The 19558-nt window shown below is 44.5% G+C and overlaps 1 protein-coding gene across 12 annotated transcripts in view; it reads left to right on the top strand.

The window, feature by feature from the left end:
• The first annotated feature begins 9564 nt into the window (after window positions 1–9564).
• The window catches only part of LOC146891081 (uncharacterized), a 135160-nt gene continuing 125166 nt past the window's right edge, over window positions 9565–19558 (top strand). For 3 of the 12 annotated variants that reach the window (XR_014998003.2, XR_014998004.2, XR_014998005.2), the window contains exons 1-2: window positions 9571–9886; window positions 12167–12226. Coding sequence is in view for 1 of the 12 variants with exons in the window: in XM_087898820.1 (XP_087754946.1) it covers window positions 9800–9886; window positions 12167–12226 (147 nt within the window). In the remaining 11 variants the exon portion in view is untranslated. Of the gene's footprint in view, window positions 9887–12166; window positions 12227–19558 lie in introns of all 12 variants that reach the window. The other 9 variants (XR_014998001.2, XM_087898820.1, XR_014998014.2 and 6 more) reach the window with 8 other exon arrangements.

Genomic DNA, 19558 nt, shown 5'->3' with positions numbered 1-19558 from the left:
TCCGCACATGAAGCCTTTTCACACTGTTGGGAATTCGTCACGATCCATTTCCAAAACTCTTCATTTTATTAAACTGAAACCGGGTTCCGGCGTCTGAAACTACAGAACTGGTTCAGTCTGCTGAGCGCCTGCTGCCCAAGCCTGGAAACCTGAGTTTAGGATCCCGGCACCTACATAAAAGTTAGAGATGACAGAGTGCCAGCCTGTCTGTTGGGCTCAGTGTGGGGCAGGGTGCAGAGACAGGAGGACCCCTGGAGCTCACTTACAAACCAGCCTCCTCAAATTAGTGAGCTCCTCCTGATTCAATGCTTTTAAATGCTTACCTAGAAGTGGAATTGCTCAATCCTAGGAAAGTTCTATTTTTAATTTTAAAAATTTTTTATTTTTAATTTTGTAGGCACATCCCTGTTATTTTTTCATAAAAAACTTCCCAGCAGCATGAGAAAGTCTCTCTTAACAAATTTTTTTTTTTCTGTGTAGACTTGACTGTCCTAGAACTAGCTCTGTAGTCCAGGCGGGCCTCGAACTCACAGAGATCCACTTGGCCCTGCCACCTGAGTGCTGGGACTAAAGGCATGCATCACCACCGCCCACCTCAACCCTCTTAATATCTTTCATCTTTTGGGTTAGTGATCATTTAACGTAAGTCTTCATTTTAATTTGTGGTTTTAATTTGTATGTCCTTGATGAGCGGTGACCCCGAGTGCCTTTTTGCACAGCTGTTGGGATCTTCTTTTGGAAGCTGTGCATTTAGGTTCGTTGCCCATTTTGCATTGGGCTGTCTTCTTGCTATCGAGTAGACTTTCTCACATATTTTAGACACAGGCCTTTCTGAAGGGGTGACTGACATTTTTTTTTAATTTTCTCTCATCCATATGTGCACCCCCCCCATCTTTTGATACTGTTTTCTACTATGCTAAACCTTTGACTTAATTCCATGTGTCTAAATTTACTTTTGTTGTCTATATTTTGGAGTTAGGTTAAGAATTCATTCCCCTAAAAGGGGACACTTCTGCATTGCTGGTGGGAATGAAAGCTAATACAACCCCTTTGGGTGTCAGTGTGGTGATTTCTCAGAAAATTAGGAAGCAACCTTCCTCAAAACCCAGTAATACCACTTTTGGGTATATATCCAAAGGATGCTCAATCATGCCAGAAGGACATGTGCTCAACTATGCTCATAGCAGCTTTGTTTGTCATAGCCAGAACCTGGAAACAGCCCAAATGTCCCTCGATCAAAGAATGGATAAGAAAAATGTGGTACATTTACACAATGGAGTACTACACAGCAGAAAAAAATAATGACAGCTTGAATTTGGCAGGAAAATGGATGGAGCTAGAAACTATTATTTTGAGTGAGGTAACCCAGACACAGAAAGACAATTATCACATGTACTCACTCATAGGTGGTTTTTAAACATAAAGCAAAGAAAGACAGTCTACCACAATCCCAGAGAACTTAGACAACAATGCAGACACTAAGAGAGACTTACATAGATATAATCTATATAAAAAGACAAGATCTCCTGAGTAAATTGGGAGCATAGGTCCGTGGGGAGGGTTGAAGGGGAGATGGGAGAGGCAGGGAGAGGAACAGAGAAAAAAAATGTAGAGCTCAATAAATATCAATAAAAAATGTATATATATTTTAGTCAGGGGAATGAGTTTATATATATATATATACTCATATATATATAATATATATAAACTCATTCCCCTGACTAATGAAAACCGGCTTTTTAAAATTCTGCCCATGGGTAACCTGTCTTCATAAATGCTCTGTCAGGATTCCCAATGGTGGTACCCTTTTTTTTTTAAATGTACTTGGAGGTTCTCCAATATAATGTGTATATGCGTGTGTGGTGCACCTCATTTTGCTTTTTGAGACAGGCAATCACACAGTACCCTGATCAGCCTGGAATTTTCTACACAGACTAGACTGACCTCACAACTGCATGAACTTCCTGCCTCTGCCTCCTAAATCCTAGAATTATAGGCCTGTTCTACCACATCTGGCATTGGATGTTGACTTATAACAAAAAAGGACATTCATGCATTTGTGCATTGGTTCATTACTCCATTTATTTACTTTTGGTTAAAACAAGGTTTTCCTGTGTAGATCAGGTGGACCTACGATTAGATATAAAGCCCAGACTCATCTTGCATGCCTCATTTTCCTGCTTTAGCCTCCCAAATGCTAGAATGACCTGCATGGGCTAGTACAAATAGCTGATTACCTATACGCATATAATTTTTTTTTTTGTTTTTCAAGACATGATTTCTCTGTGTAACAGTCCTAGCTGTTCTGGAATTCACTCCATAGACCAGGCTGGCCCCAAAGTCACAGAGATCCACCTGCCTCTGCCTCTGCCTCCCGAGTGCTGGGATTCAAGGTGAGTGCCACCACCACCTGGCCTGATTAGACATTTTTAATGAACATATTTTGCTCAGACTCATTATTTTTTTGTTTAAGTTTTCCTTTACCTTTTGGTATCTGTTCTCAGATAAAAGCGCCTTTATTTATTTATTGTTTTTTTTTTAATACAAAAGCAAAGCAGAAAGAATCTTAAAGAAACTTAAAAAAATATGCCATCTGCTAAGAAGAGACCACGTTTACTACGGATGCTCAGTTTACCCTCCTAGACTCTTATATATGCACACATACCCCACACCCCTGCAAGCCCTATACATTATTTACACTCAGCTTTGTCACTTAATAATACATGGTGATCGTGTTTCCATGACAACAGCTACATTGTGGCATCACTGGTCTTTAGCAGGCCTACAGCGTTCCTCCTTAAGTTCGTAATGCATTTTTACTTCGGCAGTCCCTATGGTTGGAAATTCATTTTGCTTGCAGATTTTGTTATTAAACTCAGCACTGTCACACACATCTTTGAGACCCCTTCTTTGCATATGTCCTTAGAGATGTCCTTAGGGTAAATTCTCAGAAGTGGCTTACGGAATATTAACACTTCATGTGTCATATAAATTGTGTATGGTGTGCAGTTCTCATTCTCCCGTGTCTTATTTGTGTTTTCCCTGCATTTAGGTTGAAAGTTTTAAAAATTAGGCTTAATTTTAGTACGCTCACCTCTAACATCCCTTTAATTAGTGATTTATTCCTGTTGTTTTTACATCCAGAAAGGTGTTAATATTCATGTGACTAAATCCATGCCCCCCGTATCCGTTCTAGCTAGAGAGCAGACTAAGAGTAGAAAAGAATCCCATCTTTGCTAGGTATCAGTTCAGGAATGGATTGACTGGTTTATTTTGACCAGTACTTATTGGAGGAAAGCAATTGAACGGGTCCAGAAAAAATGTACAGGATCCTGAACAGAGAAGGATCATGTCTCCCCTTCTAAAGAGAAAAAGTAATGATTTTGATATTCGAGATAGTGGTTACCCTTAGGAATGCTTTTGCATCTAGACAGCGTGAAATCTTTCCTAGGTGGCCTCAGCAAATAACGGTTTATATTCTCATTACTTGGAAGCGTGGAGGCTTCTGGGTTCAGTGGTTCCTTAGGATTAGAGCAGCAGATCCCTTGCAGCTAAAAGGTATCTGCTGTGGGCGTAGGCATCACACTCATGGCTAAAGGAAGAGGACAAACCTCAGCCATGTCTGGAGCTTTGGTCACCTGCCCTGGTGGCACCTATGATGTAGCAGTTCGGGGACAGAGGCAAGTAGATTAGGAGTTCAAAGCCAACCCTACAGCACAGCAGTCTCAAGATTAGACATCCCGAAGCATTTGCTAGCTACAAGGGAAGCTGGGACGTCTCACTCTCTGTAGTAAAGGGACTGAGGAAGTACCAACTAGCAACCAGCATCTGTCTTGGTCAGCTGAAGTTGAGCTTTCTGTCATTTAAAGAATAACCTCAAAATAAGATTTGATTTTTTTTTCTTTTTCTTTTTCTAAGTTGTTTTTAATAGTTCCCCTTTTCCCCCTCTGAAAATAAAGCTGGAAGATTAGCTTTTTTGGGCTATAAAATGCTGCTGTGTTTCTCCTGGGAGATTGTGTGTCCTCAGCACGCTGAAGATGGAATGCACAGTTGTGTTAGCAGATCCTATGAAGCAGCCCGAATGCTGGTGTTGGGACACCAGTGCTGAATTCTGTGTCTCTGGTCTCACTGACCAGTGCAGGAGTAATGAGAAGGACCCACGGCTGACTGTAATTAGGACCATACGGTTTAGATCTGGGTCTGAGTGCTATGCTCCTGAGTCCTCAGTTGGAGGTTCCTCCCCACAACCCTGACCTTAGTAAGTGTCCCGGCGCTCGCTCCTGGGAAGACTGTCATCTGGCTGCAGTCTCCACCCACACCAAGGCAGGTGTCTTCCACATCAGAGAGGTACTTCAAAGAACACCTGTCTCCTGAGATCCAGAAGACATCAAAAGACAGAGATGGCTGTGAGGAAAAAGGTAGGGACTGGGGATCGCAGACAATCTCAATCAGCTACAGTTCTCTGGGCATGTTCTCTGTGGATTTCGGCTTTCACTTCTAGAAACTTCAGGATATGATGCAGGATATGTTGAGGTCAGCATGGGCTCCATACCTGAAAGCTTTGAGTTGGGACGGCCTAGTACCTTCCGCCAATCACAGAAGTCTCAGTTTCTTCCTCTGAGCAGAGAAAGTGATAGCACCCACTTCACACCTTGTCTGAGAGCGTGAGATAAGATAAACTCAGGGAGCCTGAGTCTTCCACCTTCTGAAAGTTACCAGCGAGCTGGGGGCTCTGTATTCCAGAGAGGCCTGACTGTCCTGTTCATTCTGCATCTTCAGAGCCTCGCATATAGTAGGTCCTTAATTAAACTGATAAGTGTTCATAGGTGGAGTACAGACCCTAAGGCGATTTTCAGTGTTACCGACTCTGTCCCTAGCAGCTACACAGGGGGCTGACGTGAAGTAAGGGACATACACAGTTCCCTCGCCAAAAAGGGTTTGCGTCTAAGCTCTCCTGGTGCTGTGTAAATGAGACCTAGTCTCAAATAAAGAAACAGATGAAAGGGAGGAAGGAAGGAAGGAAGGAAGGAAGGATGGAAGGAGACAGAGGAGGTTATCATGTTTCCAGTACAGTCAAGGAAAGGATACCAAATATGGAGATCACTGTCATAGGTTTTGTCACTTAGACACAAATGTGCACACACCTGAGATGAGGGAATCTCAGTTGACAAACCACCTCCATCAGGCTGGCCTTTGAGCCTGTCTGGGGGCATTTTCTGAATTGCTAATCAATGGAGGAGGGCCTCCCACTACCCACTACTGTGGGCAGTGCCACCTTTGGGTTGTAGAAGGAGCTGGCTGACCAGGAGGGAGCGAGTCAGTAAGCAACACTCCTCCCCTGTTCTCTGCTTCAGTCCTTGCTTCAACTTTCCTCCCTGACCCTCACTCAGCAATGGATCCTGATGAGGAATGCAAGCCAATAGACTCTTTCTGCCCACGACTTGTTTTCGGTCAGTGTCTTATCACAGCAACAAAGAAACAGACCGGAATATCTACCTCCTGGAGGCCTGGCTCGGATGAGCTATTTCCAATGACCACACTGATGGAGCTAAACAAGGCCTCAGATTCTGACCAGACGAGGCCTTTCTTTGCACATGGTCTCTGGGAGTAAAACTGACCTACCCAATACCACATGTTAATTACAGGCACAGTCAGGACTGGAAGTAGGCTTCCTGCCCACGCTGTCTTTTTGTTGCATGCTGGATGTCTAGAAGGACCTTCCTCCACTTTCTGAATGCATACATGACCTTCTCCCAGACAGTAGACTCAGTACTCACCTTCCTTCTGTATTTTTGGGAAACCAATGGATGTTCCAACTGTACACAGCTATGAAAAGTTTGAGGAATGTTCTTGATGAATCTTACCACTTATTCATGGTTAACTATTAACCACGCCCTTCTAGACACGTGCTCCCTGTTCCTGCCAAACTTTCCTGGCTGCTTGATTAGCTCTGACAATCACCACCTGCCTCTCTTTCTTGACTTTTCTACACGTTATCCACCTATCGTGGCTAAGCTTGGTTGTCAATGTGACATGCCTAAGAAGAGGAAACCACAGTTAAAGACCTGCCCCTGTTAAGCTTGCCTGTGGGCACGTCTGGGAGATATTTTCTTGACTGACAATTAATGCAGAAGGATCTAGCCCACTGTAGGTGGTAACCCTGGGCAGGTGTACCTGGATTTTCCAAGGAAGTTAGCTGAACAAGCCAGAGGGGCTTTACCTCTGCTTCCATTCTGACCCCCCCACCCCAGTTCCTGCCCTGACTTTTTTAGTGATGGCCTAAGACATGACAGTAAAAGTTAAAGAAACCCTGACCTTGCCCAAGCTGGTTTTGGTCAGTGTTTTGTCATAGCAGCAACAATGCAATTAGAACACCACACCATCTCTATTCCCCAAAGTTTCTAGAACCCCATGAAGAGACAGACTCTGTCCCTTAACATTCTGGATCTCAGGTTAAAGCAGGCCAGCTACCACCTACCTACATGTCTTTGAAATTTTGCTAACACAGGAAATCAATGCTTTTGTGGTCACAGCCCCAGTTTGGGAGTCAAAAATCACCGGCTTGCAATCTGTTTCTGCTTCCCCGCACACGTTATTACAATTAAGTTATTGAGCACACGGACCCTCAGCTGGCTCATAGCTTTGTGCTTCAAATACGGGACCAAGGACATCTGTTTCAGTGAGTTCTTGCGTTACAGGCTCTGTAGTTAGAGATGTGTGTGTGGTGTTTGGTACACAGTAACTGTCTAGTAAACATTTGATTGGAACTGTCAGTACTTAACCCCTTGGCTTGTGTCCATTTGCAACAGTGTTTCCTGAGTGTGGTTTATAAAGCTAACAGAGATGATAACAGAACCTCTTCTGGCTTCAAGTCCAGTCAGGCCTTTCTGGGCCCTCATACTAGGTCTCAGACTCAGTCTAAAAGGACCTGAATACACACCACTGTGTCTAGTAGGGCAAGGATATAAACCCGGGATGATCCTAAGCCTCGTTAAGTGCCTGCCTAAGAAGAGCCATGGCTGCCAAAAGAAGTACTATTGTTCTAGCTAACACCTAATGACATAGCCTCTATAAGCCAGTTTCAGTCATGTGGGACAGCCCTCTTCCAATTCTTCCTTTTTCTTTCTTTCCTTTTTGAGGAGGCTCTTCTGTTGCCCAGGCTGAGACTGAACTCACTGCTATATCTGAGGAATGAAAATTTCAGCAAGGCTGGCATGGTGGTACACACTTGTGACCCTAGCACTCGATAGGTAGAGACAAAAGGGTCAGGTGTGCAAGGCCAACCATTGCTACATCGTGAAGCTCACGAGGTAGAATGGCCCTTTCAGTCATTCCGGCATGTACAAAACTGAGGACTTCGCAGAATCTTCAGGATGTGACGCCCAAGTTAACCTGGAGGTCATCAATCTAATCACTAAGGAGTGAGCAGGAGTACAGAGTAAAGGTTACTGACCAGCTCTGGGAGGTTTGAATTCATTCATCCACATGCCTTTCACCAGAACTCAATGAATACTTGCGTGTGCAAAGTGAATGAATCTGTTGTTCAGATGACCGCATATCCCAATTAACCTGCATCCTATCTAACTCTCTCTTTTGTCTTTACACTTGAAGAATTTTCCATCTAAATGTTACCGTCTAAACATCTTCAAGTGGTTTTCCTGCTTTTTCCATTTTGTCTGTGATGAGTAAGAGATAGGGGAACTTGAATACAAGTTATATATGAATATGCTAGTCAACTTTCTCTGCAGAAAAAAATATCCCCAGAGAGTCATTATTGATTTGTTTCTTTTCTTTTTTTCTTTTTCTTTTTCTTTTTTTTTTGGGGGGGAAGGGGGGATTATTGAGACAGGGTTTCTCTGTAGCTTTGGAGCCTGTCCTGGAACTAGCCCTTGTAGACCAGCCTGGCCTCGAACTCACAGAGATCTGCCTGCCTCTGCCTCCTGAGGGCTGGGCTGTTTCTTTTCTTTTCTTTTCTTTTCTTTTTTTTTTTGGTTTTTCGAGACAGGGTTTCTCTGTAGCTTTGGTGCCTGTCCTGGAACTAGCTCTTGTAGACCAGGCTGGCCTCAAACTCACAAAGATCTGCCCGCTTCTGCCTCCCGAGTGCTGGGATTAAAGGGGTGCGCCACCACCGCCCGGCTGGCTGTTTCTTTTCTTGTATATGTACATTTCAGCTGAGGCTCTGTTCAGCTACACCTTCTTATTGCCAGATCTGGTTTGATGGACATGCCCATTTTGAGGACAAGCTCTCACAGCAGGGTATAAAAGCGGGAGAGGTTTTGATAACACCCATCCATGTATTTAAAGATTGTGTTCCAGGGTGCTTCCCACTTGGGTTCTGCTGACACATATTCACCACACATTGATCAAAATAATGGTTACGACTAAGTTCAAAGTTGGTAGACCCCAAAATAGATTCTACCACAGAGAAGCTAAATATAGAGAGAAAATATATGATACTGAAAAAAAAACAATACAGCTTACCATGTTTGCCTTGTCAGACCCTATATGAAACACACAATAAGCAGTTTTCATAAATACCAAGTTATATATGACAATATTAAATTTCAGAGATGTTTAAAATCCGACCCTCATCGTCTCAACAGTTGAGTCAAAGTTTCATCCCAGAAATTAAAATAAGCATGCTTTTCCCTCCTGCTTGAGAGGCAGCAGGGGAGGTGAGTCTTTCATTACCCTCAGGGAATAACAATCACCATGGACCCTTTACATTGAAATTGCCTACACCAGCACACGCCTGTCATTTCAGTGATCTATAAGTCTCTGGTTGCCAAAATCTGCTTTCGGCTGCTGCATGCCCGGATGTAGGAACCATTTCTATGCCTTTTTGTATCGGCAATAGCCAGCACAGAGCTTAGAACCCAAAGTAAACCCTTAGTCTATGTTGGCTGAGTAAATGACTAGATGGAGACACCATAGCAGCATGAACGGAGCATCTTACTGGCTGAGTACATTTCCAAGTGCTTTTTGTGTGTAACCACACTGAAATCTCACAACAAATGATAAAGTAAACACTATCATTAACCCTATTTTTATAGAAGGGGTAGTGAGACACCAGAAGCTTCAGCGGTTAGCTCAAGGTCACTCAGTCAGCTGCAGAGTCTATAATTAACGTCACTCTATAGGAAGAAAAGGAGGTAAAATGTTTTGGAAGCTTTTTTTTTGTCCCTTTTCTTTTCTTGTATTTTTTTTTCTTCACATGATATCTTTGGGGCTTCTTTAGCATGGACAATATGTTGTTTCTAGCTGTTACTGGAGGGTAGTGGGCCATTTTTTTCCCTACCTTGCCAGAAACCTGAGCCAGGTGGAAGACTTTCTGAGTTCTCGCCCCATGGTAAAGTCTATATTGAGCAATTCTCGGTCCCAAATCAGAAGTGCAGGTTCTCCCAAACAGGATCATTTCCTTATAAATAGCTAAGACCGATGGGACTGGTTTGTTGCCTTTATAATGCATTCCCATCAGCCCTGGATATCATAATGTGGTTGGACTAGCCCATCAAGTAGGAAGTCTTTGATGTCTTGATTAACTCGGTTTATCTAGAGCAAATAGCCATGTGCCCATCTGTCACTGGTCAAACACAAAGAACCCGATTGCTTTCAAATTGTCATTGCAGCCCTTTTTGGCTCCTGAGAAAATGACATATACGAAAGTCAGCAGTTGTGCAGAGCGGGGACAGGAAAGAGAACCGACTGCTGCTCCTCCCATGGACTTGAATTAAACCCGGGCCCCTTGGGTCTCAGTTTCCATCAGCGATAGGGAAGGGACTGCACGTGGTTACCCTTGATGTTCGCAAAAGCTCGAAAGGTCTCAGCGTCCACGGATTTATTTAGCCGGGAGCTCCTGCCACAGGCTAGAGCTGTGAAGGAAGAGGTAAGAAACACACTTTTTTTTTTCTTTCTTTGTATTTGTTCTGCAAATATGGATCTCTCAACTGTCTTTTGCTGGGGTTAACTTTAGGCACGGAGGCTAAAATAATGAGCACGACAAACCAACAGGCCCGGCGATGTGCTTGACTTGTCGAGGGGCTTTCCTCCCATCTGTGAGGTACTGGAGTCGATCCCCAGCACCGCACAGCATCATGGTACCCAAGCTGCAGCCCCAGCACTTGGGTGGTTGCTGCTGGGAGGAACAGACAGTTAAGGTCATCCTCCGGCTCCACAGTGAGTTAGAGGCCAACCTGGGCTGTATAATACGGTCTCCAAACGAGACAAACAGGCACAACCCCCGAAAAACTTTTCTGCTGTCTTGACGCTTACCTGCCACGGAGAAGAGTAGATACTTTTGTAAGCGAAGGAGCCACGCCATCCATTAGAAGGCGGTGACTGCTGTGGAGAAAATAAAACAGAGATGAGGATTTATTGGGTTGAATCATGCCCCCCACACCCCGATCATATATTGGAGTATTGAAGTCCTCACCCTCGGTACCTCAGAGTGAGACCTTATTTGGTAGGAGTCACTGCAGATGTAATTACCTGAGCTGAGGTCATAGTGGTAAAAGGTAGGTCCTACTCCAGTATGATTGGTGTCCTCATAAAAAGAGGGAAACTGGTCACACACACAGAGGGTAGGGGTACAGAGCTGAGAGAAGTAGGGGAAGTAGGGGGAGAATGCCACTGGAGGCTTGCGCTGGAGAGATAGATCAGATATTAAGAGAGCAAGCGTATCTTTTTTTTTTTTTTTTTTTTTTTTTTTTTGAGACAGGGTTTCTCTGTGTTATAGTCCTCGCTGTCCTGGAACTAGCTCACATAGACCAGGCTGGCCTCAAACTCACAGAGATCTGCCTGTCTCTTCCTCTCGAGGGCTGGGATTAAAGGTGTGTACCACCATCGCACGGCACATATCATTTTTGGAAAGACCCAAGTTCAACCCCCAGCACCCACCTATGTAGGCTCACAATTGCCATTAACTCCCTCTTCTGCCCCCGAGAGCATTGTGCCCATGTTTGTGCATATCCCCCCCCACACTTACACAGATACACATAATTAGTGCTCAAATAGTTTTTTAGAAGAATGCTGTTTGAATGTGAAGGTGGAGACCAGGAGGGGTGCATCTGCAAATCAGGACATGTTAAAGACGCCAAGAGCTGAGAGGAAATGACGGGACTCCAGGGACTTAGAGAGAACTGCTGTGTGAGTCCCGTCACCTTGGACTCCTAGCCTTCAAAACTGCAGCGATGTTTATTTTTTTAATTTTTTAATTTTTATTTTTTGGTTTTTCGAGACAGAGTTTCTCTGTGTGATGGCCCTGGCTGTCCTGAGACTCTCTTTTGTAGGCCAGGCTGGCCTTGAACTCACTGAGATCATCTTGCCTCTGCCTCCCAAGTGCTGGGATTAAAGGTGTGCACGTCGCTGCCCAGCTATAACATTTTCTTCTGCAGCAATATTTTTACATTGCTTAAGCCTCCCAGAGTGTGGTTAGAGATGTAAGATGCCGACAGTAATGGTTAAGATGCAGGGCATTAAGTAGTTTTAACTAGGCTATGCTAGCTTCTAAATGGATAACTCAGCTGCCAGATGAGTTATTCGGGATGCCCAAAATAAAATACGGAAGCAGTGATTCAGTCATTTTAACGTGGTCCAGAGAAGATGTCAGTGGAAGCTGTAAGAAAGGATCAAGTTATGGAGCATTGCTGGGAATCTTTCTGCTTCTTATTTTTACTCTTCTCCCATACATCCCCACAGAGGTTTCCCCTTCCTCCACTCCTCCCAGACCTCCCATCCCTAGCACCCGCCTCTCCCCCAGATCCACTCCTCCCTTTAGAAAAGAGCAGGACCTCCCAGGGATATCAACCAAACACATCATAATAATACTAGGCACATATTCTCATATCAGGGCTGGGCAAGGCAACCCAATAGGAGAAAAAGGGTCCCGAGAACAAGTAAATGAGTCAGAGTGAGCTTGGATCTAGGCCCAAGAGTAGTATAGATGGGTTTTGAGGGGAAATTGATTTACATTTTTCTGCGATTTGCCATATCCATGTTCTTAGTGGTAACGCAAGCTTGAACTCCCACATTCAGGTGGGCCTTATATCAAAAGCATTCACGTGTAGATAATGACTGTAATTATCACGAATGATTCAGAAAGCTATTCTTTTAGTTAAGAAAGAGGTGGAAGGGAGGCTGAGTGTGTGGCACACTTCTCTATTTTCAGGACTCAAGGGTTGAGGACTGGATCCGGAGTTCAAAGTCAGCCTGTCTCAGAACGCCAAAGGTATCTGTGCGGTTCAGGCTATGGGTCAACTGAGCAACCTTCACTACAGTACCCTTGCTGCTTTCAACTTCCGGGAAACACTCTCTGGTGCAGGTTCCTGGGCTTGTTAGGCTGAATCTTGGGGATAAGGGAAGACAGGGATAAAGGAAAATGCTGTAAGATGGCCATTCAGAGATGAGCTGAAGCCAACAGGCTGTGCCTTGCCTTGCCATTCTTAGATGTGGGCTACTCTGGGAGAGGGCCGTGACCTTGGAGGAGGGAGCTCAGAAAGGGAGGCAGCAGGCATCTCTAGCAGTCAGGACAATGGATGTTGCAGTCAGAAAGGCCAATAGGATCAGTGGATCTTGACATTTACCACAATCCCTGGCTCCACAAAGGCAGGTGGCTGAAATATCCACTTGGTTTGTACCTTTTAATTTTTTAAGTTCAGGGTTGAATTGATAGCCTTGTCTGGCCTGGATCTCACTATATACAACAGACTGACTTCGAACTTCCCTCTCTCACTGTCTCCTGGTACTAGTTCTTGTAGACCAGGCTGGCCTCGAACTCACAGAGGTCCTCCTACCTCTGCTTCCTGAGTGCTGGGATTAAAGGCGTGCGCCACCACTGCCCAGCTGGCTTCAAACTTCTTAAGCAATCTTTTTGTCTCCATTCTCCACCTTCTATGATTACAGGTGCTAGCGACTGTAATAAGCCAAGCTCATTTCCTATCATTTAAAACAGTGCAGGCTTTCACGAAAGCATACGGATTTGTTCTTTCTGTGTGTGCTTTTCTCATAACGGTCCAGGCGTGCCCTGGCCTGTGGCTCATATTTGCAGTGGTGTATGTATTCATCCACGCCGACTTAGCCATGAACGCATCCTGGAAAGTGCGTTAGAGCACCAGCTCGGTCTCATTCTTCCCTCTCCATGGTGCCTGACCCCATCCCATTTAAATGAGCGTGATCACATGGTTCAGGGCCTTACGCTAAACAGGAGAAGAGAGATATCTGAGATTTGGAGTCACGGAGTGGTTTTGTGGAAACTGTGACTGCAGGATGCTGGTGACACTCGACAATATCACCATCCTCATCCTCCATCAGCATTTGTTTGTTTGTTTGTTTGTTTTTCGAGACAGGGTTTCTCTGTAGCTTTGGAATCTGTTCAGAAACTAGCTCCTGCAGACCAGGCTGGCCTCGAACTCACAGAGATCCGCCTGCCTCTGCCTCCCGAGTGCTGGGTTTAAAGGCATGCGCTACCACCGCCCAGCACATTCTTTTTTTTTTTAACTTTAAAGATTATTTACTTGTTTTAAGTTTATGATTATTGTGCTTGCATGCATGTATGTGCATCACATGTATGCCTGGAGCTCATGGAGTTTAGGAGAAAGCACTGAAACCCCTAAAACTGGAGCTATAGGTAACTGTGATCTGTCATGTGGGTGTCGAGACTCAAACTTGGGTCCTCTGGAGGAGCAACAGGTGCTCTCAACCTCTGAGACAACTCTCCATTCACTGTTCTTCGTTTTTTGAGACAGAGTCTCACTAGATTTCCCAGGCTGTCCCCAAGCTCACAATCCTCCTGTTTCAGTCTCTCAAGAGCTGTGATTACAAGGCTTGTCCCGCCATGCCTTTCTTCTTGACTGACTGAGGATATTTTCAATCCTGTGGGCAGATTTGGGGCTGCCAGCAGAAGGTTGGCTAAAAGCTCTCTCTCTCTCTCTCTCTCTCTCTCTCTCTCTCTCTCTCTGTGTGTGTGTGTGTGTGTGTTATCTAAATGATCACAACACACGGCTTTTGCTTAGGGCCAGATAATTAAGTTGCTGCTAATGTTTTTGCCTAGTGGACAAAATGCTGTGAGGTTCATGTAAGCATTCCAGGAAACTTTCCAATCATTTTCTTTTTCACATCAATTTAATTAATACCATCCTCAAATGCAGAGAGGAGCAAGAAAAAAGGAGAGAGAGTACATATTCAGGGATAGGGGAGACAGCTTAGCTGGCAAAATGCTTGCCATACAAGCAGGAGGAGCGGAGCTTAGATCTTTAGCGCCCATATAAACAGCCGAGTGTGGTGGCACACACCTGTAAGCCAGAGAGAGGACGCTTGAGAGACTTACTAGCCAGCCTGACTGAGGCAATGAGTTTCAAATTCAGCGAGCGATCCTATCTCTAAAAGCATTAGATGGGGCCGGGCGGTAGTGGCGCACACCTTTAACTCCAGCACTCTAGAGGCAGCAGCAGGCGGATCTCTGTGAGTTGGAGGCCAGCCTGGTCTACAAAGTTCAGTACAGTCAGGGCTTCACTGAGAAACCGTGTCTTGAAAAATCACTTTAAAAAAAAGATAAAAAGATTAAAAAAAAAAAGGAAGAAGAAAAACGCAAGCAAGCATTCAGTGGAGGGACTAGAGCTAGAGAGCTGGCTCAGCGGGAAGAGTTCAAACTGCTCTTACAAAGGACCCGAGTCCAGTTTCCAGAAACCGCGCCAGTCAACTCCCAAGTGCCTGTATTCCGGGGAGGATCCCATCCTTCTGCCCTCCATGGGTGCTCATGTGCACACATCCACACATAGACATGTGCATAATTAATAATAATAAAATCCCCCCCCCCCAAATAAGGTGGACAGTGAGGGAGGTGAGGTGTCTGAGGGAGATACTGGATATTGACCTCTATCTTCCACATACACGTATGAGCATGTATGTGCATATAAACCTGGACATGTGCAGTCACAGACACACACATGTAAACACACACACACAAATGTATTGTGCAGAGTCATTATTAAAGAACACTTGCTCTATCCGCTCACTTTTCCTGACTAAGCAGCCGGAGAAATTATGCACGTGATACGCCCTTTTTCACATGTGCGTGTCTTCTAAACCATGGTGGTGCATGCCTGTACACCCAAAACTCTGGAGATTGAAGGAAGGGAAAATGGAGCCCAAAGTTATCCTTGGCTACATAGAAAATTTCATGTCAGCCTGGCTTACATGAAACCCTCTCTCATAAAAATACTTAAAAAAAAAAAACGAGATGAGCAAGCCAACCAACTAACAATCAAGCCACCACAACCACACAAGGAACCCTAGGAGATTCTTTTACCCCAGCACTATATTCATACTTAAATTAGAACCATCATGGAGTAGTTTGATTTTCTGAATAATCCTTTAAATATCTTCTATAACTATGCTTTTCTCTGATAGAGTCAGTCAGAGGCAACACTGGAAGTTTTTTTTGACATTATAAGCTTACTTCTGTGTCTTTTCTTTAATGACTTTGACTTTTTGTAGGTATCAGGCCTGCCATGTTAAAAAAATGTTCTACATTCTAAACCTTTTTTTTTTTTTTTTACTGGCGTGTGTGTGTGTGTGTGTGTGTGTGTGTGTGTGTGTGTTGGTTTTCAAGACAGAGTTTCTCTGTAGTTTTGGAACCTGTCCTGGAACTCTGTAGACCAGGCTGACCTCAAACCCACAGAAATCTGCCTGATTCTGCCTCCTGGGTGCTAGGCTTAAAGGATTAAAGGTGTGGGCCACCTACTTGTTCAACTACTAAACTTAAACTTAATATTTATAAATTATCTTAGCCCCTGCCAAACTGCTGGATAGATTTGTAGATAACTAGAGGATCCATATCTAAGTCCAGCAGTTCTTTGCTGGGGAATTGTGTCTCCACATTTGCCAAGACTGGAGGCATTTTGGGAGCCATAAACTAATTGTAGTGATGGTTTAGAATCTGGTGGGTGCTGGATAAGATATTGCTACGCTGCAGAGGTCAGATACCCATGAGATAGATGTGTTTGGTCCCAAATGACAACAGTGTTGACCTTGAGTACCTTTTCATGTTGGGGCTGGCATCTAGCTTGCTCAGTGACCTCAGTGAATGCCATGTTGCCTCTGAGACCTTCTGGAGGATTATTTCTCGCTATAACCAAGTAGGAAAAAAGTAAACTCTACACGTTGCTTGGCATCTCTGCAGTGGGGACAGACTGACTTAGGAAGATGCCTTGCCAAACCTTGAGTTTGAGCAGCAGGCCTTATCTGTTTTATCTTTAACATCCTCTTTCACTTGATACAGATAAACTTTGTTGGGCCAAACCATGCAGGGGTGTTTATCTCAGCGATGAGACAAATGGTGTGTGGTTAAACAATGCCACCCAATATTGCCTGTCACTGGCAACTTTCATGATTGGTTAAAAATAGTGAAAGAGGAGAAAAGTTGGGAAAGGAAACCGTCAGCACAGACACACTCTGCTGTTGTTGGGAAGTGAACAAAGGGGTGGTTCAGATAACAGCAGAATAGGTCATCAGAATCCTTCTGATGGGGGATAGTATAAATCAGTGGTAGATATCGTGCCTAGTGACGTCTTAGGTTCAACTCTCGGTACTAAAATGTAAAAATGGAGAAAGAGAGAGAGAGAGAGAAAGAGAAAGAGGAGAGAGAGAGAGAGAGGAATAACAATACACAGTCCCTGAGAATGTTAGTTTTATGTGCCCATGGCAACCAACCTACAAGTGATCAGACGCTTGACTATGCACATAAACACTTAGAATTCATTTAGTTTTTAAATTCTGGTAACTCTGTGGCAAACTGCCCTTCTCCAAACTGGTCACAGAAATTAGCTATATCTTGCCGGGCGGGCGGTGGTGGTGCACACCTTTGATCCCAGCACTCGGGAGGCAGAGCAGGCAGATCTCTGTGAGTTCAAAGCCAGCCTGGTCTACAAGAGCTAGCGCCAGGACAGGCTCCAAAGCTACAGAGAAACCCTGTCTTGAAAACCAACACACACACACACACACACACACACACACCAGTATCTGGCATACAATTTCTTCTGTCAAGTAGTGTTGCCCCTACACACACACACACACACACACACACACACACACACACACACACAGAAGTTAAGCATGCACACAGAGAGACATAAAAGAAGGAAAGGGGAAAAGGAAGAAAGAATTAACGAAATAAAACTAAAGGAATAATAGAAATTAGAAGGCTCTTTTGCTAAGTATGACATAATCCTCTAATCCTAGTATGCACAAAGCTAAGACAGGTGGAACCCTCTAAGTCTGAGCCCAGCCCAAACTCCATAGAGATCCCCTGTCTAAAACCGCCAAACACTTAGACTAGTGGGCACTTCTGAAATCTAGATGTATTTATAATCCCAAGGGCACAACACTGCATGCTTTTAGGCAAGGTCACAAAAGTCAGCTCAGTGTCCCCCTTGAGCTCTGGAACCAAGCCATCAGGTCCGGAGAAACCCAGGAACCCACACAGAGAGGGCCGATGACATCAGCACCCAGTTCCAGGTGGGCTCCCAGCTCCACGGCAGAGCCATCCATGAGGAGCACAGACCGTAGACACCTGAGTGACACAAATAACAGTTGCCATGGAATCCAGTTCTGGGATGATTTGTAACGGAACACTATGTAACTGATATTGCTGTCAATGTGTGCATATTTCTATACTCACTTTATACTTGAAAACGTTGAATTTCATTGGCAAAACCATCCAAAACTCCAGTCCTTCTGGTTCCAAAATTTGTATCCTTAACCTCCATACACCACTGCCTACTGAGTAGATTGTGTGAGCCTTCATAATAAGGAAAATTAAGCTGAGGTGGGGGGAAAGACACCTAACCTTTATACATCAATAAAACAAAATGAAATTCAGATTCAGAATTCCTGTTGGCCATCGACAACAACATCAATCCTGAGAAGCTGCTTCATGGGAAAAGTCCAATATGTAACATCAGAGTCTTTGAACTAGAAGCTGTAAATCCCAAGTACCGGTCTCTGGTCTCCATCTTTGGAGGTCCCATCCCTGTGCCTGCCAAGCCTTGACTCCTCCCCGGAGGAGGGTCAAGACAGCCCGCCAAAATCTTGACCACGTTTCCCCAGTCTATTTAAACTGCTTCCCCGGAAAGTTCCCGCGTGGTTTCTTTTCTCGGTGGTAGCATTAGCGGCTTTCCAGTTCCCACTTGGGGCCACTCGAGAGCGCAGGAATCCCATTAAACCTGGGATTTTTTTTTAATTTGGCTTGTTGTGATTTGGCTTGATTGAGATTTTTGCATCAGAAAATTTCTAACAGAAGCTGGGGCTGAAGCTCAGTTGGCAGACTGCTTGCAATGGCATACTTGAGGCCCTGGGTTTGATCCCCAGCACTATTTAACCTGGTGTGGTGGTGCATACCTGTAATCCCAGCACCTGAGATTTAGAGTCAGGAAGATCCGAAGTGCACGCCTGGGTTGGGCGACATGAGACCTTGAACTAGGCATGGCGGTGTTCCCCTGTGATCTTAGCCACCATCAGGCGAGGCCGAAAGATCAGGGGTTAGAGCACAGCCTACAAGGTATGTGCTGCACTGAAAAAGGCACTTGGTGACCTGAACTGTTTCTTTGCAACGGAAATAGCTGAGAAAGCATTATGTCTGACACTAAGAAATGGAGCTGGGAGAACGAGGTGATTCCGTGTAAAAATTACTTAAAAATTAAGTAAACCATGAGATGGAAGGTTCTCTCAGCTCAGGACCCCATAAAGAAGAGAGAAGGATGATGGAATCCTGAATCCAGTGAAACCTTAGCCCCCAATCCTGACGGTCTGGTTCTTGGTTTTAGCTTTCATATATTAAAAAAAAAATCTAATACCTTTATTTATTTAGTGTGTGTGTGTGTGTGTGTGTGTGTGTGTGTGTGTGTGTGTGTAGGGCAGCAGACAGCTTGTGGGGATAATTTCCTTTCTTTTTTTTTCCTTTCAAGACAGTGTTTCTCTGTGTAGTCCTGCCTGTGCTAGAGCTCACTCTACAGACCAGGCTGTCTTTGAACTCATAACAATTCACCTACCTCTGCCTCTGGAGTGCTGGGATTAAAGGCGTGCGCCACCACCACCCAGCCAGGGATAATTTCTTACCTTCCGCTATGTACGTCCTGGAGATTGAGCTCTAATTAGCAGGCTTGGGGGCGGTGCCATTACTTGATGCATCACTTTGACAGCCTTAATTTCGGCCTTTTCATCATGCTAGAAGGAAGTATTGCTGTCTGTTTGACGTAGGAGAACTGAGGCCCAGAAATGTTAAGGGACTTGTCCCAAATCAAATAGTTCAAGCATGTCTGTTCCAGGAAACCAAGAAGAAAAACGCCAGAGGAACTGGCAAACAAGTGAGGCAAGAAGCAAATTCAGGCAGAACTGACAGCAGACAGAACAAAGGACACAAACTCTCGTCGTGATATTTCATTTGTATTTCAATAGACGAAGTTTGCCTGAAGTTCAGAGAGTAAAACAGCCAACTGATCAGCCTTACAGACCAGGCAGTAGTGACGCACACCTTTAATCCCAGTAGCCACATTAGTTTGCCGTA

The sequence above is a fragment of the Myodes glareolus genome, chromosome 19 (genome assembly GCF_982192425.1).
Source record: "Myodes glareolus chromosome 19, mMyoGla1.1, whole genome shotgun sequence".
Classification (NCBI taxonomy): domain Eukaryota; kingdom Metazoa; phylum Chordata; class Mammalia; order Rodentia; family Cricetidae; genus Myodes; species Myodes glareolus.
Note: the sequence above shows the minus strand (reverse complement) of the source record. Positions and strands in the feature narration are given on the sequence as shown.